This window comes from Caretta caretta, chromosome 23 (genome assembly GCF_965140235.1).
Source record: "Caretta caretta isolate rCarCar2 chromosome 23, rCarCar1.hap1, whole genome shotgun sequence".
Lineage (NCBI taxonomy): Eukaryota > Metazoa > Chordata > Testudines > Cheloniidae > Caretta > Caretta caretta.
Window position 1 is genome coordinate 14,147,503 of NC_134228.1, and position 24,070 is coordinate 14,171,572.

At 65.9% G+C, this 24,070-nt stretch overlaps 1 protein-coding gene across 2 annotated transcripts; it reads left to right on the forward strand.

Moving 5' to 3' along the window:
• The first annotated feature begins 1,165 nt into the window (after positions 1-1,165).
• Positions 1,166-22,430, forward strand: UBA1 (ubiquitin like modifier activating enzyme 1). 2 transcript variants are annotated; one of them, XM_048833414.2, is made up of 26 exons: positions 1,166-1,282; positions 11,880-11,996; positions 12,411-12,469; positions 12,718-12,886; positions 13,078-13,212; positions 14,159-14,265; positions 14,535-14,625; positions 14,776-14,908; positions 15,079-15,176; positions 15,705-15,851; positions 16,019-16,195; positions 16,720-16,827; positions 16,979-17,059; positions 17,416-17,571; positions 17,689-17,854; positions 18,069-18,265; positions 18,525-18,589; positions 18,687-18,882; positions 18,966-19,040; positions 19,306-19,495; positions 19,778-19,866; positions 20,112-20,204; positions 20,303-20,494; positions 20,735-20,836; positions 21,456-21,556; positions 21,811-22,430. In XM_048833414.2, exons 2-26 carry the CDS (start codon positions 11,880-11,882, stop codon positions 21,944-21,946), a joined length of 3,180 nt encoding a protein of 1,059 aa, XP_048689371.2. In that variant the 5' UTR covers positions 1,166-1,282; the 3' UTR covers positions 21,947-22,430. The 2 variants fall into 2 exon arrangements, with proteins under 2 accessions (XP_048689371.2, XP_048689372.2); XM_048833415.2 differs by lacking the exon at positions 1,166-1,282 and adding an exon at positions 6,413-6,509.
• Positions 22,431-24,070: the final 1,640 nt, after the last annotated feature.

Below are 24,070 nucleotides of genomic sequence, written 5' to 3' on the forward strand. Positions count from 1 at the left end.
AAGGATCTAACAGTTAGACCCCACTTCCTTCCTGGTGCCGAGAATAGAACCCAGGAGTCCTGGTTCCCAGCCCTGCTGCTCTAACCCACCAGACCCCACTCCCCTCCCAGAGCTGGGGAGAGAACCCAGGAGTCCAGGCTCCCAGGCCTCCCTGCTCTAACTACTAGTCCCCACTCCTCTCCCAGAGCTGGGAAGAGAACCCAGGAGTCCTGTCTCTCAGCCCCCCAGCCCCTGACTCTAACCCACTGGGTTCCCCTCCCAGAGCCAGGGGATAATCCAGGAGTCCTGGCTCCCAGCCCCCACCCCCCGACTCTAACCCACAGAGCTCCCTTCCCAGAGCTAGGGGGAGAACCCAGGAGTCCTGGCTCCCAGCCCCCGCTCCCCCCCAACTCTAACCCAGCAGACCCCGCTCCCCTCCCAGAGCCAGGGATAAAAGCAAAGGAAATTCCATGCAAACACCGTTGGTTAAAAGACAACGATTGAGGCAGCCAAGCAAGGTCTGGGGGGTTCAGACACCCCAGGATTCATGGCAGCAGGAGCATGCCTGGTAAAGTTGCTCCCGGTGACCGCGGTCCCCTTCTCCTCCCCATCGACTCCGTAAGGCCACCGTGGCATGTGGCACAGGATCCCCGCCAACTGTCGAGCACTTGTCTCAGCCACCAGGGGAATAGACGTGGCAGAGTGGGGAAACTGAGGCAGGGCCGTGTCCATCAGAGGCTGGGCTATAGCCACCTGAGTACGAGGCCGTCCTGCTTCCCTCACCTCATGCCCGCCAACTGGTGGGGCGTCCTACGGACCCAGCCCCGGGGCACGGCCCGCCTCGGGTGTGGCAGGAGGTGGGGAGTGGGCGCCAACGTCCCCCTGTGATGGGGTCATTGCTGCCGTCAAGGTGGCCCAAAGGGGCAGAGTTAAGGGGATGGGCAGTGGGGACCCATCCAGCCGCGCCCCCGCAGCACCCCCCTGTCTGTCTGTCCACCCCCCTCACCCCGGTGATCTCTCCCCCACGTTCCTGTCCCTATGTCTGTCCCCGTGTCTGTATGGCCCTCCCTGCGCCCCAGGACTACAGCCCCCAGTAGGCCCCGCGCGCCGGGCCGGACCATCCTGTCGGCAGGAGAGGGGGGGCCGCGGGCGCTCGGGGCCATGCGGATGCGGGCAGGGGGGCGGGTACCCCTCCCTCCCGGGATGGTTCGGCCCCGCGCCCCCGCGTGGCGCGTGGTTCAGCCCGAACCCGGAGGGTCCGTCAGCGGCGAGAGCGGCGCGAGGGGGAGAGAGAGAGAGAGGGGTGAGCGGGGGGCGGGGCGCGGGGAGCACAAGGGGGCGGGGCGCAGGGGGGGCCTGGGTAAGGGGGGAGCAGGGGGCCTGGGGCAGCGGGGCCTGGGTGAGGGGGCGGGGCTCTGGGGGGCGCAGGGGGGGCTGGGTAAGAAGGGGGAGCTGGGGACACAGAGGTGGGGGGAGCTGGGGGACACGGGTAAGGGGGGAGCTGGGGGCCACACGGGTGGGGGGAGCAGGGGGACACGGTTAAGGGGGGAGCTGGGGGCCTGGGTAAGGGGGAGCAGGGGGACACAGGGGTGGGGGGAGCTGGGGGACACGGGTAAGGGGTAGCTGGGGGACACAGGGGTGGGGGGAGCAGGGGGACACGGGTAAGGGGGGAGCTGGGGGCCTGGGTAAGGGGGAGCAGGGGGACACACGGGTGGGGGGAGCTGGGGGACACGGTTAAGGGGGGAGCTGGGGGCCTGGGTAAGGGGGAGCAGGGGGACACGGGTGGGGGGAGCAGGGGGGCACGGGTAAGGGGGGAGCTGGGGGCCTGGGTAAGGGGGAGCAGGGGGGCACGGGTAAGGGGGGAGCAGGGGGACACAGGGGTGGGGGAAACTGGGGAGCACGGGTAAGGGGGGAGCTGGGGGCCCGGGTAAGGGGGAACGGGGGGCCTGGGTAAGGGGTGGGGGCACAGGTGGATAGCTAAGAGACCCTCAGAGGTGGCCAGGGAGGGCTGTGGGAGGGATGGGCAGGGGTGCCCTTATGAGGGGGCCCCCTGGAGGCAGGTAGAATGGGGTGGGGGCACCTTGGGGGGGAAATCGGTGGGGACCAGAGGGGGGGGTAGGAGGGAAGGGACCCTGGGGGGGGATGTTGGGGAATGTAAGGAGGTAGGTGGGGGTCAGGAGGCGGAGGAGGGGGGCTGGGGGGTGGTGACTGAGCTAGGACACTGGGGATTCACAGCCAGTGGGGCGAGGAGTATGGGGGGCACCAGGGTGTGGCTGGGAGGAGGGAGATGGGGGCAGCATTGGTGGGGGGCACAGCCCTTGGTGGTGGTGGGGAATGAGGCAAGGAGGGGGAATTCACCACGTGACCCTGACGTTTTGTTATTAGGGGTGTGAGTGGGGACCCCCCTTTGTGTGCTGCCCCCCCAACTGTCTGGTTTGCTCCTCTGTGCCCAGAGAATCCTCTGTACCCCCATTGCGCTGGGGGGGCTGCTTTGGCTGCCCCCGAAATGTCTGATCCTTTGCTGAGAATCAGCGACGCTCAACATATATCTAGCCTCCACTCCCTGCCCCACGCTTCTCTGTAGTGTATTGGTTGGGGCCTGGGAGCCAGGACTCCTGGGTTCTCTGCCTGGCTCTGGGAGGGGCGTGGGGTCTAGTGGGTTAGAGCAGGGGAGCCTGGAATCCAGGGCTCCTGTGTATTGGCTCTCCCACATGCTGCATGTTTTTGTGCACATAACTTCCTTTCTCCGTGCCTCAGTTTCCCCATATCAGCGCCCAGGGGACACTTTCTCGCTGTTGGGGGAGTCCAGAGAGGCCTGGGGTTGAAAGCTGTGTCAGCCTTTCCCTGCCAGTCATTGATTAGATGGGGGGGGGGGGGGGGGGAGGGATAGCTCAGTGGTTTGAGCATTGGCCTGCTAAACCCAGGATTGTGAGTTCAGTCCTTGAGGGGGCCATTTAGGGATTTGGGGCAAAAATTGGGGATTGGCCCTGCTTTGAGCAGGGGGTTGAACTAGATGACTTCCTGAGGTCTCTTCTAATCCTGATATTCTATGATTGTCACTCGTTTGCACCTTCCCCAAACTGGCTTTTTGTTGGTCTGGTTTGCTGATTGGAGCAATTTTGCAAATGCTGATTTGCATGTGTGCATCTCATTTCTTTGTAAACCCCACCCACCAAATCCAGTTTCTGATAGCTCCTTCCACTCGCTTGAGCTCTGAAAGGGGACAGCTTAGAGAGTCGGGCTTGGGGGATCAATATGGGCCTTGGAGATGGTTCCCTTGGTGAAGATGGGGTTTGATCTAGCTGTGGTAGGAAGGGTTGAGCGTCCTGCCAAGCTGGTTATCACTGAGAGCCCTGCCCTGTGCGTGTAGTTGTGTTTTTCACTCCCAGATGCGATGCTCTCAACACCGGTGTGGGGGAACATACGAGGGATGGTCACAGGGTGTGATCCTGAGATGCTCTAGGGTGATCTAGACAATTAGCCAAAGGGCCTTTGACGAAAACAACAAATTGGTTTCTTGCAGCCAACAAGAAAAGAAAAACAAACCAGGGCTGGGAAATTCCATGTGCAAAAACTTAGTTGAGAGTCAAAAAAATCCACGTAGGGAAAGTCAGACTGAAACCTGGGTTAATGGGACCAAAACCACAGCGATGGCTGGGAAATCGCACCAGCAAAATTTAGATTAGGTTTGTGATTGTTTGGGGTATGGCCAAGCAGAGCCCTGTTAGGCCAGGCCCTGTGCAAGCCACTTGACTAAGATCAGGGCCCCGTTGTGCTGGGTGCTGCGCAGACCGTAACTGAGATCAGGGCCCCATTGTGCCGGGCAATGTGCAGACCCCAACTGAGATCAGGGCCCCCTGTTATGCTGGGCACTGCCCAGACCCCAACCGAGATCAGGGCCCCCTGTTATGCTGGCACTGCCCAGACCCCAACCGAGATCAGGGCCCCCTGTCATGTGGGACGCTGCTCAGTCCCCGAATATTCAGACTCCAGAGCTTTGCTGAGAGGGCGCTATGGGTCACGGGGTCAGAGCATACAGGACGTCTGCCAGGGTGTGCAGTCCTGCCCCGGCTCCTGAGGAGAACGAGGAGCCCTTCGATGCCATGGACAGGGGTTGGACTCAAAGGCAGCGGGAGATGTTAGCCAGTGGGACTCCTTGCCACTGATTGTCATTGACGCCAAGAACCCGGCCATTCCCCGTCAGCTCCTAGGACGACGCTGTGGCCAGGAGGGCTAATCCAGGGGGAATTCTCCAGCTTGTGCCATGTGTGTGAGATTGGACGGGGTAACAGACCCTTCTGGCTTTAGGGCCCTGGGTGTATGGATTGAGCTGGATTCACGCCAGGTGGGGCGTCTCCCCCCCATCTGCTAAGGTTCCAGGGTAGTTCTAATCCAGGTTGACGCGTTCTGGAAGTGATAGTGAGCCTCTTCCCTCAGGGATTAAACCCAATTTTAATTATTACTGGGGGACTGAGCTAACATGGGGGGCAGAAAGCCCCCCCCCCCCTTCCAGGGTAATTCCCTCTTCCTGTGTGGCTGGCGAGGGCTGGAGCCAGGATACCGGGCTAGATGTGCCCTTCTGATCCTGGGTGTGTACCTCTCTGGGCCCCATTACACTACCCCAGAGTTTGAGGGCAGAAGGGGTCTCTAGACCACCCAGGCTGGCCTCCCAGATAGGCCAGAGCAGGTCTAGGGGCTCTTCTCCACCCCCTCGGCAGTCGCCCCCCACCAGAACTGGGCACAGGGCTCCAGAATCGGTCCCGCCGGGAGGGAAAGGTGCAGGCCTCGCCCCCTCCAGTAGGGACCAGGGACACACACATGGCAGGGCTCAGAGTCCTGCGCTGGGTATGCCTCCCTGTCACCCCCTTGCCATACCAGGGTCCCCGACCTCCCCCCTGCCTGGGGCTTTGTGTGCCCCACATTCCTGGGCCCCCCAATCTTCCCCTCTCACTGTTATTTCCTCTTCTTTCTATCTGGGAGGGAAGTTAGGTCTAGGGGTTAGAACAGGGGGGCTGGGTGCCAGGACTCCTGGGTTCTCTCCCTGACTCTGCTATGGGGCTAAAAGCAGCCACGCTGCCGTTCCCACTGGGGCTCTGAGCCTCGCCCCGCACGTCAGGACCCAGAGCCCCAGTGGGCTGTGCCATGCCGTGTGAAGCGTGCCACGCCAGCCCGAGTCACTGGAGCCGGGCTCAGGCTCGCGGGTGAGGGGCTGGGTTTGCAGCGCGGCCGCCGCTTCCCTGGCCCGTACAGCGAGCGCTGGCTGGACGGGGCGAGCGACCCGCTTGGAATGGGGCAGGGGCCAGGCCGGCTCGCTGAGCGCGGGTAGCTGGGGCCTCTGCCACTGGGTGTGCGGGCGTGTGTGTGTGTGTGCGGGTGGGCATGTGCGGGCGTGTGTGTGTGTGTGCGGGTGGGCATGTGCGAGCGTGTGTGTGTGTGCGCGGGCGTGTGTGTGTGTGCGCGGGCGGGCATGTGCGGGCGTGTGTGTGTGCATGTGCGGGCGGGCAGGCGCGTGCGGGCGTGTGTGTGTGCGTGTGCGGGCGGGTGTGTGTGCGTGTGCGGGCGGGCATGTGCGGGCGGGCGTGTGTGTGTGTGCGGGCGGGCAGGCGCATGTGGGCGGGTGTGTGTGCGTGTGTGTGGGCGTGTGCGGGCGGGCATGTGCGGGCAGGTGTGTGTGGGGGGGACTCTGGATTTGCTTCATCCTGTGCAGCCCACTTTGGGTCCAAATTTAATGAATGTTTATCTGGTGGGTAGTGAGGACCACTGCCCTGCCCCACGCCCCGCCCCCCAGCCCCGCCCCACGCCGCGCCCCCAGCCCCGCCCCTTCCCTCTCCCACACCCCGCCCCTTCCCTGCTCTGCCCTTCTAGCCCCGCCCCTTCCCTCTCCCGCCCCACGCCCCGCCCCCTCCCGCCCCCCAGCCCTGCCCCACGCCCCACCCCCAGCCCCGCCCCTTCCCTCTCCCACCCCACGCCCCTCCCCCTTCCGCCCCCCAGCCCCGCCCCCAGCCCTGCCCCACGCCGCGCCCCCAGTCCCGCCTCTTCCCTCTCCCACACCCCGCCCCTTCCCTGCCCTGCACCTCTAGCCCCGCCCCTTCACTCTCCCGCCCCCCAGCCCTGCCCCACGCCCCGCCCCCAGTCCCGCCCCTTCCCTCTCGCATCTCTAGCCCTGCCCCTTCCACTCCCTGTAGGAGACCTGAGGGGGCGAGGTCGTTATTATTCATTACGATATGCATTATTCATGAGATGGGCGGGGCACCGTCCCATCCGGTTCCTCTCCCCACATCCGGGTGTCTGCAGCCGGCAGGGGGCGTGTCCCGGGTCACGGGGCGGGCCGCTCTCCCTTCCAGCCAATGGGCGGCCGGCGTAAGCGTCGCGGGGCGCGTCGGTCGGGCCGGGCGGCCAATGGGCGGCGGGGGGCGGGGCCTGGCGTGGGCCCCGAGAGGGGGGTTTTTGTTCCGGGCCCGGCAGCCGCCATCTTGTGAGAGGAGCCGAGCGGGGGAAGCGAGCGGGGCCGGGCCGGGCCAGCCTCATTGGTAACTGGGAACCGGGCCCCGAAGCGGACTTCCCCATAGACCGGGTCCGGCTGGCTGGGAACCCCCCCCATAGACCGGGCCCCGAACCGGACCCCCCCCACCATAGACCGGGCCCGGCTGGCTGGGAAACCCCCCCCCCAATAGACCGGGCCCCGAACCGGACCCCCCCACCATAGACCGGGTCCGGCTGGCTGGGAAACCCCCCCCCCCAATAGACCGGGCCCCGAACCGGACCCCCCCCCGACACCGGGCCCGGCTGGCTGGGAAACCCCCCCCCAATAGACCGGGCCCCGAACCGGACCCCCCCCCGACACCGGGCCCGGCTGGCTGGGAAACCCCCCCCCAATAGACCGGGCCCCGAACCGGACCCCCCCCCGACACCGGGCCCGGCTGGCTGGGAACCCCCCCCCCCCCAATAGACCGGGCCCCGAACCGGACATCCCCCCCCCAATAGACCGGGCCCCGAACCGGACCCCCCCCCGACACCGGGCCCGGCTGGCTGGGAACCCCCCCCCAATAGACCGGGCCCCGAACCGGACATCCCCCCCCCCAATAGACCGGGCCCCGAACCGGACCCCCCCCCCACCATAGACCGGGTCCGGCTGGCTGGGAAACCCCCCCCCAATAGACCGGGCCCCGAACCGGACCCCCCCCCGACACCGGGCCCGGCTGGCTGGGAAACCCCCCCCAATAGACCGGGCCCCGAACCGGACACCCCCCCCCCAATAGACCGGGCCCCGAACCGGACACCCCCCTCCAATAGACCGGGTCCGGCTGGCTGGGAAACCCCCCCCCAATAGACCGGGCCCCGAACCGGACCCCCCCCACCATAGACCGGGTCCGGCTGGCTGGGAAACCCCCCCCATAGACCGGGTTTCGAACCAGACCTCCCCCCCGAGACCGGGCCCGGCTGGCTGGGAAACCACCACCCATAGACCGGGTTTCGAACCGGACCACCCCAGAGACCAGCCGGGCTCACTTGTTCCGGGATCCCGTCCCGAACCCCCCGTCCCTGATTCTCCTTGGGCCGAGAAGCGCCTGGGGTGGGGGCCGAACCCCCCTGGGACTGACCTGTCCCCCCGACCCCCCCAGGCCGGGATCCCTTGCCTGGCCAGCGTCCCCTTGCCCCTTGATTCCCCTGACCCATCCACGGCCCCCCAAACCTAGCCAGGGTCCTCTCCTGGCTCCTCAGACCCGACCTGGATCCCCCAACCCAACGTCCCTGAGCTGACAGGGACCCTTGTCTGCCCGGGCCTGGGGGTCCCCCTGAGGGAGGGATTTGGGAGCCCTGGTGCTGGGGGACTTGGGGGAGCCCCTGCAGTACAGCCCCCTGTGCGGGGTGCGGCTTCATGGTGTCCTCGTGGGACCTTCACCAGCTCCTGGGGATGGGTCTGAGCCCGGCTGGCTACTCCACCCGATGGAGGGGACTGCCCCTCCCCCTGCTCAGTGTGGGGCAGGGGGTGCTGGGGAAGCAGAGCCCTGGCATGACTTCGTGTCCCGTGGCCCTGAGCTGGGGGGGCTGTGCCTCCTGTGGGACCATGGTTACCTTGGGCAGTGGGGCTTTGGGGCCAGGACTCCTGGGTTCTCTCCCTGGCTCTGAGAGGGGAGTGGGGGCTGGTGGGTTAGAGCAGGGGGGCTGGGAGCCAGGACTCCTAAGTTCTCTCCCCGGCTCTGGGAGGAGAGTGGAGTCTAAGACGTGAGAGCACGTCCCTCCCAGAGCTGGGGATAGGACCCAGGATTCCTGGTTCCCAGTTCCTAGGCTCCCTCTCCTCCCAGCGCTAGGCATGTTCATTTCAGCTGCGAATCTGACTGGCCCAGCTCTGCTTTCCCAGCAGTGCTAGGCCTGGGGGGTCTCTGGGGATGGCAGTTTCTATTGGAGGAAACATGACTCCAGGTAGTGACAGAGCCACCTAGCAGTCTGGGGCCTCCTGCTCTCCTGCCCAGCTGGGGCTCCCTTCCCCCGCGGCACCCCGTCTGCCATCTTCCCGCCTTGGCTTGGAGGATTCCCCTGAGAGCCCCTGACTTCCCTGAGGAGAAGTCCTGGGCTAGCCCCTGGTGTGACTGACTGACAACCAGCTGCTGTCCCGCTCCCTGCCGTCTTGTGCCCTCTGAGCCTTCGGGCACCGGGGCAGGGGGTGTCGCTCATCTCGGCCTCTAACCCAGCCGAGAAGATGAGGCCCATTTGCCTTTCTGGTGCCCACAGGGCACAGGCTGGGACCCGCCCTGTGCCAGAGGGCGCCATTAGACACGGGGGGGTCACAGCAAGAATGATTGTTGGGGGGGTTAAACCTTGCGAGCTGAGTCAGCCTTGCCTTCGGGCCTGTGGCAGTGAGTTGGGGGCACAGGAGACACTGGTTTCTCTTTCGTATTCATCTGCTTCCCGCTCCCCTTCCTCTCCATTTCATCCGGCCTGACGGGCTGTGGATCAGCCCTCAACCCACCTGGTGGCTTTTTCTGGCCCTAAAAGGCCTCTCAGCTCAGTGAGGGGATGCATGTGCCTTGTGAGCCCGCTGCTGCCGAAATGCGGTGGGTTGTCGGCAGCTCGTGAATGCTGCGGCTTTCCAGGGGCTGAGGCCTGGTGCAGACTCCATCTAGCCCAGCGTCCCAGCCGCTTGCATGGACAATCCATCCTCCCCTTGTGTCGTGGCATCCGTTGCTGTTGGTCCCCAGAAGGGTCATAGTTTGATGGTTACGACCGGCTATTCCTGTCCCTCTCTGGAGTCCTGTTGTCATGCAGCCACTGGTTCGGTGCTCTGGCCCAGCTTTGAAACCCTCCCTTGGAGGAACCGCATCAGTGGGCCGGTCCACTGTCAGGTCTCACTCTGTTTTCAGGGACCTCCACTCCTCCGAGACTGAGCCCCTGCGCTCCCGCCCTCCTGCTTTGCTCCGTGAGCTCTGCCCAGCGAGTCCAGCTGAGCCAGACGCCTGGTCTGAGACGTGTAGTCTCTGCAGGCACCCAGTCACCCCAGCCAGGGTGTGTAGGGACACCCACTGAGTGGGGAAATGCCTTTAATCTGCCACCATTCCCTCTGTGCTCAAACAGTCCCAATCTCCGTCCCGCTGCCTGTCTCTCGTTCCTTTCTTCTGCTCTCAGCCACTGCTTGTTCTGTGTCTCGGGGCAGGGTGTGTGCATGGGGATCTCTTAGGATCGAAGCAAAAGGGAATTTAAATGCAGAACCTTTCGGAGGCAGTCCTAGGACGGGCAGCGGGGGGTTGTTTCTGTTTTGGTTAAACGTGTGGCTCAGGGACACGTGAATGTCAGGACACTTTTCTGTCCAGCTCAATGTCCTGTCTATCCCAGTCCAGTTGGCTGTGTAGACCTCCCCTGCCCCTCAGTTACAGGACAGCCTGCAGCCAGCCCTTTTGGGAAAAGGAAGCCCATCTCAGCCCCTGGCGGGGTGCCTATGGCTTGCTTGCCTTAGTTTGGATCCTGTCTGGGGCCCTGCCTCTGGGAATCCTCCCAGCCCTCGGGGTTCTTCATGTGCACTAAGGAGTGAGATAGTCACCGGTGTTGAAATGGAATGACGCCGTTGGAGTGAATGGGGCGCGCGGCTCAGAGTGGTGGGTTTGGGCAGCAGTTCGGGTTCTTGTACTTGGGGCAGCAATGGGCTCAGGCTCTCTGCAGACTCAGGCGGTGTTGCTGTGTCATGACACTGGCTTTTCTCCACCGTTATGGCCAGAGACAGGCTTCTTATTTTCAAAAGGAAAGTAAGCCCCTGGGAAACTGTTAAGAGGAGATCTGCCCATCTTCTCCTCTGCTGGGGCCCCCTATGGGGCTTGTCTGCACTTGAAAGTGAGTTTGGATTATGGTACGGGGTGAATTTAAAGGGCAGCATAGGCCTGGTGCTGAGGAAGAGGGGCCTAGTTCGTTTAAATTCCCCTTTAAGTAGCTATTGCAGGATAATTTTGGGTGGGAGTGGGGGGAGGGGAGGATGAGGTTTTTAGTGGATATATTTGGGGGAGATTATTCTCAGGAGGCTCTGAAATGCGGCTGTCTCTGGGGTGGGGCGAGGCAGCCCATGTGCTGCTCTGGTGAGCGTGCTCTCCTTTCTGCCTGGGAACGGTGCATCGGTAGAAGCGAAGGTGTGAATTTAAACCCTGGGGGGTGTTCATGCCACTTGGGAAGGGGTTTCAGTTTTAAACTGGAAAAAGCCGGGGTTATCCCGAGATAAAGGTGTCCACCGCCAGGGCTTACGCCGGTCTGACTAGACGGGTGGTACAGGACTGAACAGTTGGGGTGGCTGCTGCGTCCTCATCCGTGGGGCTTGTGGGATCTCTGTGTCGTTCTGTCCCGGGCACTGGGGCCGGTGGGTGGTGGTTTGAGTCCGCCTGGAATTTCCGTGTTTCTGCACCCGGGGTTGGATCTGCCGCAGGGCTCGGACGTTTAAAGTCGGCCGCCTGGTGATGACTTTCAAAGAACTCTGGTCTTCAGCGTTGTGTGAAATCAGCAGGGGAGGCGCCTGGGAGTTGCAGAGAAGCCTCCTGTGGGAGCATGTCGGGGTTAGCTCAGCCTTTGGCAGCAACTGGGGTGGGGGTAGGTTAATTACCAGAGGATCAGTCATTAGCAGAGCTGTTCCCCAGCCAGCGATCTGAGAGATTTGGGGGACAATCAGCTGAACGAGAGCACCCGAAAGCCCCGGGCGAGCTGTCCCGTGCAGTGTTGTGTGGCTCTTCCATCACTGCTCTGCCACCTAGGTGGCTGCATCTCAGGGCCGGGGGTGCATCCCCTGAAGTGAGATCGTTCAGTCCGGTGGATAAACCAGTCTTTCACTAACTGGCAGTGTCACCGTTGGCCGGCTTGCAAGGGAGAGTGGGCTGGCGCAGGAGCGGGGTTAAGCTTGACGTAAGGCTGCTGAAGCTGGTACGGTGCTGGGGGAAGCCCCTTTGAGGAGCCTCGGGGTGGCGTCTTTTGCTAGCAGAGGGGAAGCACCACTTGAATCCTGACCCTTCTGATCCCCTTGCAGCTGTCTCTGCCCACACGGGCGGTGCCGGGCCGCTGGGCACTGCGAGGCATGGCGTAGGAAGAGCGTGTGTTGCAATGCTTCGGCTGGGACGCTGGGGTTCTCTCTGCAGCTGTGGGAGGGGTGTGGGCCCCTCAGACCCTGGGGAAGTGGAGCAATCTGGGGTTTCCCTTCTCCCCTTGGGGGCGCTGAGTTCTCAGCGCACCCGGGGCAGGGCTGAGCAGTACCCAGGCCCTGCCTGCCTGGGAGACTGACCCCTGCCCAGCCCCCTCCCAGCAGCCCCCGCCCTGTGTTTGGCTCTGCTCAGGAATCCAGTAGCTGCGTGGTTCCCCCGGTGTCCCCAGGGTTGGGTGTTGGGGGGATGTGGGCTTTGCTCTGACCCCCTGTTCTGCCCCGTACCCCCCCGCAGATGTCCAGCTCGCCGTTGTCCAAGAAGCGCCGCGTGTCTGGATCTGAGCCGAAGACGGGTTCAAACTGCTCCTCTGGCAACTCCGTACAGAGTGACCCGCGCGCAGCGCCCGCCAACGTGAGTCTGCGGGGCACCCAGCCCCGCCCCCCCAAGCGAGAGCCCTCGCAGCCATGGCTGTTGGGTTCCTAAGGTGCTGCTAACCCAGCAGTCGCTAGCTGCCCAGCAGGACTCGGGGGGGGGGGTGGAGTCCTGCCAGTCTGGGACCAGAACTAATGCCGGCCTGCCCTGCCCCCAGGGGACGTCTGCATGTTGTGGGGGGCCCCCACACACACCCACCCTCCTGCAATTATCACCTCCTCCTTCAGATCAGACCTCCCAAGGTATCTCCCCCACCCTTGGATCAGACTGAGGGCCCTCTCTCCGATTCTGGCCTACCCTGGCAGCGAGTGCCACGGGGGGAGGGGCATGACCCGGCCACAGCGGGCTCCCCCTGCACAGGGCCCTGCTGACCTCTGATCCCTCTGCTCACAGGGCATGGCTAAGAATGGCAGCGACGCCGACATTGACGAGGGCCTGTACTCCAGGCAGCTGTAAGTATCAGCGGGGGGCACACCCAGGGGCCCCAGCAGGAGCCTGTGGGCCCGTCTGCCCGCCCCGGACCCCGTCAAAACCGCCCCAGAACAAAGGCTGTTTCCCTGTCTGGGAAACTGAGGCCGAGGGGCGCGGTGGTGGGTCACACGTGGGGAATGGGCCCAGGGCCCCTGGCTCCTGGAGCTGTGGGCACAGGCTGGCTGGGGCACCCTGCACTACGCCCGCCCTGACTGCGGCCTCCCCACAGGTACGTGCTGGGCCACGAGGCCATGAAGCGGCTACAGAATGCCAGCGTCCTGGTGTCGGGGCTGCGGGGGCTGGGCGTGGAGATTGCCAAGAACATCACCCTGGGCGGTGTCAAGTCGGTCACCCTGCACGACCCTGAGCCCGCCCAGTGGGCAGACCTGGCCTCCCAGGTAGGTGCCTGGCCTGGAAATGCCCCCCGCGCCCAGCTGGCCTGTCGGTGTGGCCGGGCCCTTCCTCCCCTCCCCAGCCTGCCTCTCGGGGCATTTGTGTGTCTCCTGGTCTCCTTCCCCTCCTCTCTGCCTGTCCTGTCCCGCCCCACCTCTCTCCGGGATCTCCCTCACCTCCCGCCCTTGCCCTCTAGTTCTACCTGCGGGAGGAGGATTTGGGGAAGAACCGGGCCGAGGTCTCCCAGCCACGCCTGGCCGAGCTCAACTCTTACGTGCCCATCAGCATCCACACAGGGGCCCTCACCGAGGACTTCCTGAGCCTGTTCCAGGTACCCGCAAGCGTGGAGGGAGCCCGGATGCCTGGGTTCTCTCCCTGGCACTGGAAGTGGAGTGGGGTCTGGTGGTTAGAACAGGGGGAAGAGGGGGGGACTGGGAATCAAGACTCCTGGGTTCCATCCCCAGCTATGCTAGACTCCCATTGCCATGTCTCAGGTGGGTTGGAGACCCCAGAGCTCTGGGGGTGGCCTGCGGGGCGCTCTGCATCAGTTCCTGCCTGCAGGGGGAGGAGGGGTTAGGGTAGGGGCCGGGGGCCACAGACCGGTGCTGGCAGGGCTGAGGGAGGCACAGGCTGGAGGATGGGGGGCTACTGGCTGGGGGGCCACGGGGATGGGGATGCAAGCCGAGGGGGCTCTGGGTGGGGGGGTGCACACAGGCTGGATGGGATGGGGGGATGCAGGAGAGGCGCAGGCTGGTTAGGGACACCAGCTGGGGGTTGTCTGGGTGGAGCAGAGGTGCTGGTTAGTGCTGTGGAGGGAGTCTGGGTACAGGCCAGCGCACTGGGGAGTGGAGTCTGGGGGGGTGCAGGCTGGCACTTGCGGGGCATGGGGGTGCATGGGCCAGTGCTGATGGGCTCCGTGTGCTAGGTGGGTTAGGGGCTGGCCCTGGGAGCGCGGGCCGGCGCAGACGGGCTTTGTGCTAGGTAGGGGGCTCTGGGGGCTGGCCCTGGGGGCGCGGGCCGGCACCGATGGGCTCCGTCTGTGGGGTGGCCAGGCCGGGTGTGGGGCTCCTTAGGCAGGGGGCTGGCTCTGGGGCGCAGGCTGCCACTGACGGGGTCCGGGTGGGGTGGGCAGAGTGGACCGGGTGGGGGGCTCTGGTGGCGGGAGGCTGGCCCCAGGGGTGCAGGCCAGGGCAGATGAGCTCCGTGTGCTGGGGGCGCGGGCCAGGTGGGGGACTCCGGGGGTGCGGGCCGGCGCTGATGGGCTCCGTGTGCGGCAGGTCGTGGTTCTCACCAACTCGCCTCTGGAGGAGCAGCTGCGGGTCGGGGAGGTCTGCCACAGCAAGGGCATCAAGATGGTGGTGGCTGACACCAGGGGGCTGTTCGGGTGAGTGCTGGGCTGGGGGCCCCCTCCTTAGCCACCGCCTCCTCCCCTCTTGCTGGGCGGGGGGGCAGCAGCCTGTCTCCCCTCGCCGGCACTGGAGGGTTGAGGGGGTGGAACCGGAGCCTGGGCTGGGACGGTGTGCCGGCTGTCATCAGGGAGATGGGGGCGGGGAGATCTCGGGGGGGGGGGGGGGGGGGGGGGGGCTGGAGACTGGGGGGGGTTGGGGATCTCGGGGAGGGGGGGCTGCCCCACACTCACCCCTCTCCCCACAGCCAGCTTTTCTGTGACTTCGGGGACGAGATGGTCGTGACAGACACCAATGGGGAGCAGCCGCTCAGCGCCATGATCTCCATGATCACCAAGGTAACACCGGCCCGGACGCCTGGGTTCTCCCCCCGGCTCTGGGAGGGGAGTGGGGTCCAGTGGTTAGAGCCGGGGGGGTGGGGGCTGGGGGACAGGACGCCTGGGTTCTGTTCCTGGCACTACTGGGCTCACCCCTCTCCGTGTTGGCAGGGCTGCCCGGGGGAGGTGACCTGCCTGGACGAGGCTCGGCACGGCTTTGAGAGCGGGGACTTTGTCTCCTTCACTGAGGTGGACGGCATGGAAGAGCTCAACCACTGCCCCCCAATGGAGATCAAAGTGCTGGGTGAGATGCTGGGCACCCCCAGGGAGTGGGGCGGAGGGGCTGGGCAGGGGGCGCTCTCCCCTGGCAGTTGGGACTGGGTGCTGGGGGGTGCCATGCCGAGGGGAGTTCAGCGGGGGGCACTCTCCCTGCCCCGTGCACCCCACGTCGCTGACCCCCGCTCTCCCCCGCAGGGCCCTACACCTTCAGCATCGGCGACACCAGCAGCTTCTCCGAGTACGTGCGGGGGGGCATTGTCTCCCAGGTCAAGATGCCCAAGAAGATCAGCTTTGTGAGTGGGGCCTGAACCACATTTCTGGGCCGGGCGGGGCAGCTGGGCAGGCCCCAGGCTCTGGCTCTCCCCCCACCTCAACTCCCTGGCTGGGGAGCCCAAGGGTGGGGACGGCTGCTCTTCCAGCTCCTTCCTAACTTGCTGCCTCCAGCCTGGGGCCAAGGGGCAGCTCAGCAGTGGGGACAGTGTCTGCCTGGCGGGGAATCACAGGGTCCTTTCTGACCTGGGGGTTTAGGCACCTCCCCTTGCCCCGCAGAGGGCAAACCATAGTCACTTGAATTCTGTGGAACAGGAGATTCCTACTTTCTGGGTGCCGCCAAGCTTGTCTGCCATCAGTAGGGTTCAGAGTGAATGGCATTCGTCATCACATGGGTCTGTGCGCGCTCAGGCTGTTGGTCCGTGAGCCGGGCCCGGGACCCCTGGTTCCCTCCCCTGCCAGGCAGAGCGTGCGTTGGGGGTCAGGTTGGAGGGGGTGAGAGGATGGGGGATTGTGCCGGCTGCCCCTCAACCCCACCTTGCTCCTTGCAGAAGCCCCTGAGCGTGGCGCTGGCCGAGCCCGACTTCGTGGTGACCGACTTCGGGAAGTTCGACCGCCCGGCCCAACTGCACCTGGCCTTCCAGGCCCTGCACGACTTCCAGCGGCAGCACCAGCGTCTGCCCCGGCCCCGCAGCGAGGTAGGGCCTGGCCCACTGTGGGCTAGGGACGGGCTGATGGGCCAGGGGGTGTGTCTGTGTCACCGCCCCTCCCTTGTGTCCCGTTCCCGCCCCCGCCCCCCGCGGCGCTGTGTGACCTGCCCCCCCGCCCCGCCCCGTGGGGCGCTGCTGACCCCTCTCCCCGGCAGGCGGACGCGGCCGAGGTGCTGGTGCTGACCCAGGCGGTGAACGAACGGGCCCCCCTGGCACTGAAGCAGGAGAAGCTGAGTGAGGAGCTGATCAAGGAGCTGGCGTACCAGGCTGCCGGGGACCTGGCGCCCGTCAACGCCTTCATCGGGGGGCTGGCTGCCCAGGAGGTCATGAAGGTAGCACCAGGACGCCTGGGTCCCGTTCCCGGAGCGGGGTGGGGAATGGGGTCTGGTGGGGGTGGGGCTCACGGACTGGGAGCCAGGACTCCGGGGGTCTGTCCGCAGCTCTGGGAGGGGAGCGGGGTCTGGTGGGGGTGGGGCTCACGGATTGGGAGCCAGGACTCCGGGGGTCTGTCCCCGGCTCTGGGAGGGGAGTGGGGTCTGGTGGGGGTGGGGCTCACGGACTGGGAGCCAGGACTCCGGGGGTCTCTCCCCGGCTCTGGGAGGGGAGCGGGGTCTGGTGGGGGTGGGGCTCACGGATTGGGAGCCAGGTCTCCGGGGGTCTGTCCCCGGCTCTGGGAGGGGAGCGGGAGCGGGGCTGGAAAGCTCTGAGGCTCCCGAGTTGGGGGCTGGGCCCCGCTGTTGAACGCTGCTGGGGGCCCGTGTCCTCTGGGGTACGGGGAGCCCCGTCCGGGGGGCCGTGGTGCGTGGGCGTGGCTGGCCAGCGTGGCCCCGTCCTGACGCCCCCCCCTCGGCCCCAGGCCTGCTCCGGGAAGTTCATGCCCATCACACAGTGGCTCTACTTCGACGCGCTGGAGTGTCTGCCCCAGGACAGCAAGGAGGTGCTGAGCGAGGAGCAGTGCCGCCCGGTGAGCGACCGCCGGGGCTGCGGGGTGGGATTGGGGGGCACTGGCAGAGCTGGGGAGGCGGGGAGCCCGGCGCCGGGGTAGCAGCGGGGTGGGATTGGGGGGGCGGCGGGGAGGCTGGCGCCGGGGTAACTTTCCCTCCCCCTCTCCCCAGAGGAACAGCCGCTACGACGGGCAGATCGCCGTGTTCGGGGCCGACCTGCAGGCCAAGCTGGGGCAGCAGAAGTATTTCCTGGTGAGTGCAGCCGGGTTTCCCCCGGGCCCTGAGGGGTCTCCTGTCACTGCGGGGTCCCGAGCCCCCAGACCTCGGCCCCACAGCAAACCCTGTTGGTTCACGGGGCTCAAAGGGGTGACGCGGCCCCTGGGGGGACGAGCTGGAGCTGCTGGCTAGCCGGAGTCTGATCCCAGCTCCTTCGAGGCAAACGCCCGGGGGGAGAAACCCAGCTGCTGGCTCTGGGGCCGACGCCTGCTGTGGGGGTCCCGTGGCCTGCACTGCAGGGTGCTGAGCTTGGACCCCGGTGCAGCCCGGTCTGGGCGCGTGGAACCTTCCCCCAGCGCTGCCCCCTCAGCCCCGTGTCTCCCCCTCCCCAGGTGGGCGCCGGTGCCATCGGCTGCGAGCTGCTGAAGAACTTTGCCCTGCTGGGGCTGGCGTGTGGGGACGGCGGGGAGGTGACCGTGACCGACATGGACACCATCGAGAAATCCAACCTCAACCGCCAGTTCCTCTTCCGGCCCTGGGACGTCACGGTGCGCTGGGGGGCGATGGGGAGCGGGATCTGCGAGCCAGGGGCGGGGCTGGGAGCCAGGACGCCTGGGTTCCGTTCGTATCTCGGGCTACTAACTCCGGGTCCCTGCTCCCCCCAGAAAATGAAGTCCGACACAGCAGCGGCTGCGGTGCGACAGATGAACCCCAACATCCGCATCACGAGCCACCAGGACCGCGTGGGGCCCGACACTGAGCGGGTCTACGACGACGACTTCTTCGAGGGCCTGGACGGCGTGGCCAACGCGCTGGACAACGTGGATGCCAGTGAGTGACGCGTGGGTGGGGCCGTCCCCCTGCCGCATCTCAGCACCATGCCAGCCATCCTTGTGCAGTGTTATATGTGGCTGTTCCCCAGTTGCCCTGCCCCAGAGGTGGCTGCATCTCAGCGCCGGGCAAGCCATCCCGGCCCCCCATTGCTGTGGTCCTAGGGTCTCCCGCCCCATCATGCTGGTGCTAACCCTATCTGCCTGTCCCCCAGGGATGTACATGGACCGCCGGTGCGTTTATTACCGCAAGCCCCTGCTGGAGTCGGGCACGCTGGGCACCAAGGGCAACGTCCAGGTGGTGATCCCCTTCCTGACGGAGTCGTACAGCTCCAGCCAGGACCCGCCCGAGAAATCCATCCCCATCTGCACCCTCAAGAACTTCCCCAATGCCATTGAGCACACACTGCAGGTGAGCGCCTGGACGCCGGGGTTCCCTCCCCGCGGGGGCTGGGAAGGGAGTTGGGTCTAGTAGGTGAGAGCAGGCGGGGCTGGGAGCCAGGACTCCTGGAGTGGGGTCCAGGGGGTTAGAGCCGGGGAGACTGGGAGCCAGGACTCCTGGGTTCTTTCCTCGGCTCGGGGGCTGGACTCTAATTCATCCGACTTCCCTGGGTGCTGCCCTTTGACCTGGGGGGCTCCCCCCACCCCGGTGACCCTGCTCTGTCCCGCAGTGGGCCCGTGACGAGTTCGAAGGCCTCTTCAAGCAGCCGGCGGAGAGCGTCAACCAGTACATCTCGTGAGTGGCGTGGGGGAGGGGCGCTCTGCCCCTGGGGGCGGGAGGGTCTTGGGGGGGCTGCCCCCTCTGACTGTGTGCGCCGTGTCCCCCCTCCCAGAGACCCCAAGTTCACGGAGCGCACGCTCAAGCTGCCGGGCACGCAGCCCCTGGAGGTGCTGGAGGCCGTCAACAAGAGCCTGGTGAGCGAGCGGCCCCGGGGCTGGGCTGACTGCGTGGGCTGGGCCTGCCGCCACTGGCATTCCCAGTACAGCAACAACATCCGCCAGCTGCTGCACAACTTCCCGCCCCACCAGGTGAGCCCCCCCCCGGCCCCCTTCGGAGCCAGCAGCCCCCCCGGGCCCCCGCTCTGACCGCGCCCCCCTCTGGTGTATTGCAGAAGACCAACTCCGGCACCCTGTTCTGGTCAGGGCCCAAGAGATGCCCCCACCCGCTCACCTTTGACGACAGCAACGTGAGTATGGGGGGCATCATTAGGGGTCAGGGTTAACGCCTGTCTTCCCTCCCTCTGCCCCCAGCACATTGATTACTAGCTTAGGAGTCAGGGTTAACACCCATCTGTCCCCAACAGCCCCCCACATGGATTACAGGGCGTGTGTGTCGTCATTAGGGGTCCGGGTTAATGCCCATCTGTCCCCCACACTTCTGTGCATGGATTACAGGGGGGGCTGTTGTCAGTAGGGCTCAGGGTTAACGTCCATCTTCTCTCCCCCCTCCAGCCCCTGCACATGGATTACATCGTGGCAGCAGCGAATCTCTTTGCCCAGACCTACGGCATCACGGGCACGCGGGACGTGGGCGATGTGGCCAAACTGCTGCGCCAGGTGCAGGTGCCCGAGTTCACGCCCAAGTCCGGCGTGCGGATCCACATCTCGGACCAGGAGCTGCAGAACGCCAACGCCTCCGTTGGTATGGGCCCGGGCTGGTGGGGGGCGGGGGGGGCTGTCCTGGTGTGCCCTGGGGCACTGCGGCCCGGGCTGGGGGGGGGATGCGGGCTGTCCTGGCGTGCCCTGGGGCACTGCGGCCCGGGCTGGGGGGGGGATGCGGGCTGTCCTGGCGTGCCCTGGGGCACCGTGACTCGGGGGTGGGGGGTCTGCTGCCATTGAGGGCTGGCCCCTGGCATGGAGCCCGGGGCTCCTGGTGGTCGCGGGTGTCGTTGCCAGGCGCTCATAGGCTCTGCTCTGCCCCCAGACGACAGCCGGCTGGAGGAGCTGAAATCCAGCCTGCCCAGCCCTGAGGGCCTGCAGAGCTTCCGCATGTACCCCATCGACTTCGAGAAGGTGAGCCGGGCAGGGCGGGCCCTGGGAGCCAGGATGGGGGGCAGGGGGGTGCAGGCCGGCCGGCCCTGGGAGCAGGTGTTGGTCATATGTGGCATTATTCTGCATCTGTTCCCTGGCTGCCACCCAAAGGTGGCTGCATCTCACCACTGCGCGAGCCATCCCCAAGAAGAGTTATATATGGCTGTTCCCCAGCTGCCCCACCCCAGAGGTGGCTGCATTTCCCTCTGACCCTCTCTCTGGTTCAGGACGACGACACTAATTTCCACATGGATTTCATCGTGGCGGCGTCGAACCTGCGGGCTGAGAACTACGACATCCCGCCTGCCGACCGGCACAAGGTGGGCTGCGGCCTCGGCCGGTTGGGGGGAAGTGGGGGGCTTGCTGCGGCTCTCTCTCCTCCCCCCCCCCCCATGCTGATGTCTCTGTCCCTCCCCAGAGCAAGCTGATTGCTGGGAAGATCATCCCGGCCATCGCCACAACGACAGCAGCAGTGGTGGGGCTGGTGTGTCTGGAGCTGTACAAAGTGGTGCAGGGCCACAAGCGGCTAGAGTCCTACAAGAATGGCTTCCTTAACCTGGCCCTGCCTTTCTTCGGCTTCTCCGAGCCTATCGCCTGCCCCCGCAACAAGGTGAGGGCCACTTTCCTGGGGGCCCCAGCCCTTATCCCCTGCCCCCTAACAACAAGGTGGGTCCCCCCAATCTGTGCCCCGCCCTGCACTCACTCGTCTCCTCTCCACCCCCCTCCCCCTGACATACAATGATGAGTGGCTGTGGTAGGGGGTGGTTTGGGCTGGGCTGGGCTGGGCTGGGGGTTCCTCCCCCCAGTGTCTCTGACCCATTCTCCTCCCTCCCCCCTCCCCCCCCCCCAGTACTACGACATCGAGTGGACGCTGTGGGACCGGTTCGAGGTGCAGGGGGTGCAGCCCAGCGGGGAGGAGATGACGCTGCGCCAGTTCCTGGCCTACTTCAAGGTGAAACCTGGGTGTGGGGGTGTCAGAGCGAGGGGGGTGTGTGTGTGTCTGATTTTCCCCCCTCCCCCACCACGCAGAGTGAGCACCAGCTGGAGATCACTATGGTGGAGGGCGGGAAGCTGATGGAGGAGGGTTTGGGGGGATCGGGGTGTCTGGGTGCTGTCTGACACCCCCCTGTACCCCCTGCAGAGCATGCACGGCTGGAGATCACCATGTGGGGGGGCGGGGAGATGACGGAGAGGGTTGGCGGGGGGGCTGAGCGCTGTCTGACCCCCCCATCCCCCCTGCAGAGCGAGCACCAGCTGGAGATCACCATGCGGGGGGGGGGCTGATGAAGGCGGGTTTGGGGGGATCGGGAGGGGCTGGGCACTGTCTGACACCCCCCCCGTCCCCCCTGCAGAGCGAGCACCAGCTGGAGATCACCATGCGGGGGGGGGCTGATGAAGGCGGGTTTGGGGGGATCGGGAGGGGCTGGGCACTGTCTGACACCCCCCCCGTCCCCCCTGCAGAGCGAGCACCAGCTGGAGATCACCATGCGGGGGGGGGCTGATGAAGGCGGGTTTGGGGGGATCGGGAGGGGCTGGGCACTGTCTGATACCCCCCCCCGTCGCCCCTGCAGAGCGAGCACCGGCTGGAGATCACCATGCTGTCGCAGGGCGTCTCCATGCTCTACTCCTTCTTCATGCCGCCCGCCAAGCTGCGTGAGCGCCACGACCAGCCGTACGTACCTGGGGGAGCCCTCGGGGGGGCGGGGCGGGTGTCCTCCTTCCTCTGGGGCAATTGGGGGCCAGGTTTACCTGGTTTGGAGGCTCTCCTCTGTGTCTCAGGGTCTGGGGGGATCGGGGTGGGGGATTCCCCGCTTCCAGGGCTATCCTGGTCCTGGGGGTCTGGCCGTTGGCTGCAGGTCTGGGGGAGGGTTCCCCCCTCTGGGGGGGGTTCCCACCGGCTCCGCCCTGACCATGCCCCGCCCCCAGGATGACGGAGATTGTGACCAAGGTGTCGAAGAAGAAGATCGGGCGGCACGTCAAGGCCCTGGTCTTCGAGCTCTGCTGCAACGACGACAGCGAGTGCGACATCGAGGTGCCCTACGTCCGCTACACCATCCGCTAGGGGCGGGGCCTCCCCATGCCCCGCCCCCCGGTTCGCTGGGTGGGGCCTCCCCACGCCCCGCCCCCTATGGTTAAAGTGATGCAAAACACGGACTAAGGGGGCACCCCCCAGGAATTGGTCTGAGGTTCAGGGCTGGGTGGGGGAGTCCTGCCCCCCTTCCCTGCTGGGAACCCCCCCATGGTCCTGTTCATGTTCTTGAGGCGCTTTAACCCCCCCCTTACTGTTAGTCGTGTTGTCTTGACTCCGCCCCCTCCCCCGCACACACTCACTTGCTCACTGACGGGGGATGGGGCGTCTCCTGCCCTGCGGTGCCGGTTCTATATGGGGGCGGGGGGGGGGGGGGCGTGTCAGTGGGGGAACCCACCCCCTGCTGCTGGAGCCGGTGCCCGTCTGCTGCTTGTCTGGCTGGAGGCAGCGCGGGGGTGGGAGTTAGTGCGGAACTGGTGAGAGGAATTACTGAATAAATAGACGTTTGCAAAACCTGCCGGCGCCCCCATGTCTGGTCATTTGGGGGGGGGGGGGGACCTGCCCCATGGCATTCCATGGCTGCCCCCTTGGAAGGGGAGGCCAGGTCCTGGGTGCTGCATGGGGGGGCTTAGGAGCCCAGGGGAGGGGACCAGGGGAGGGCACTCCCAGCCTCCCCCCTACAAAGGCAGCCCAGATCACAGCTCTGTTCCCGGCACAGGCACCAGTCTGACCGGCGGGGGGGGTGTGCAGCCACTTTCCCTGGGTGGTTTGTCTCTTGGGGGCTGCTCATTCCCTCTGCAGCCCAGCCTGTGCCCCCTCAGCCCTCCCCATGTCCTGCTTGGGGGCACCTACGGCCCCCGCTCCCTAGGGGAGGATGGGGGCCCGAGCTCAGAGCTTCTGTCTCCTACCCCTCCACTGTGCCCTCTGCTGCTGCAAGGAGTCGAGTGGCAATGAGTTCCCCAGCTCCCAAGGCCTGTGTAGTGAGAAGAGCTGTGCTGGGGGAGCCCTGGCCTTTGGCTAACAGCCCCCCACCCTGTGTGGCTGTGCAATTCCCCTGGAATCTATTCACGGGGGTGGATTGTACCCCAACTCTGGATTGCACCGGGCACAGATCTATGCAAAAACCTGGGTGGGGCCATGCCTCAGTTTCCTCTCCCCCCGTGGGCAGCCAGTAAATGCCTAGCAGGGAGTTCCAGGCAGGCTGTCTCGCCCCCTTGGGGCTAGAGTGTCCCTCACCCCAAACATCACTGCCGGGGTCCCGCTCGCTCCAGGTCTGCCCCGTCATAAACGAGCTGCAGCTGCTACTGAGGAAATGCAAGCGTTGGGTGCAGGGCCAAACCGGCGCCCGCATGGTCCAGGCTTGTTCCTAGCCCCGGCGGGCCCTCGTGCCCTTCGGGGCTGGGGAGCTCCTGCTTAGGCGAGAGCTGGATTTTACCCCCGTGCTTGGCAAACGGCGCTGAGGGGGAAAGGCCCTCGCGTGTCCCTGCGGCAGCGCTCGCCCGCGGGGGTGGCTGATGGGCGCCCGGCGTGTCGTCCTCGTGGCCGCGCCTCTGACTCGGCAGGGGAGCCCGGCGCTGGAGCGGGCGGGGCGCAGCTGCGGCCTCATGGCGTCGTCCCAGGTGCCCGTCTGCCGGGCGGGGCTGGGATTTCCCCTCGGGCCCGGCTCTCCCAGCTGGGGGTGGGGGGGTTACCCAAGGGGGTGGTGCTCCTGGGTGGGAGGGCTCCTCAAGGGGGGGTGCTGGGGGCTGTGTTCCTGTCGTGGGGGAGGGGTTGGTGGGGGGAGGGGCTCCTGAAGGGGGGGTGGGGGCCGTGTTCCTGTCGTGGGGGAGGGGTTGGTGGGGGGAGGGGCTCCTGAAGGGGGGCTTGGTGGGGGCCGTGTTCCTGTCGTGGGGGAGGGGTTGGTGGGGGGAGGGGCTCCTGAAGGGGGGGAGGGGTTGGTGGGGGGAGGGGCTCCTGAAGCGGGGGTGGTGGGGGCCGTGTTCCTGTAGTGGTGGGGGGAGGGGCTCCTGAAGGGGGGGTGCTGGGGGCCGTGTTCCTGTAGTGGGGGAGGGGTTGGTGGGGGGTTCCTGGGGTGGGGGAGGGGTTACCCAAGGGGGGTGCAAGGGGCGTGGTTACTGGGGGGGAGGGGTCTCATTGACGTGGAGCCCGTCGCCGCCG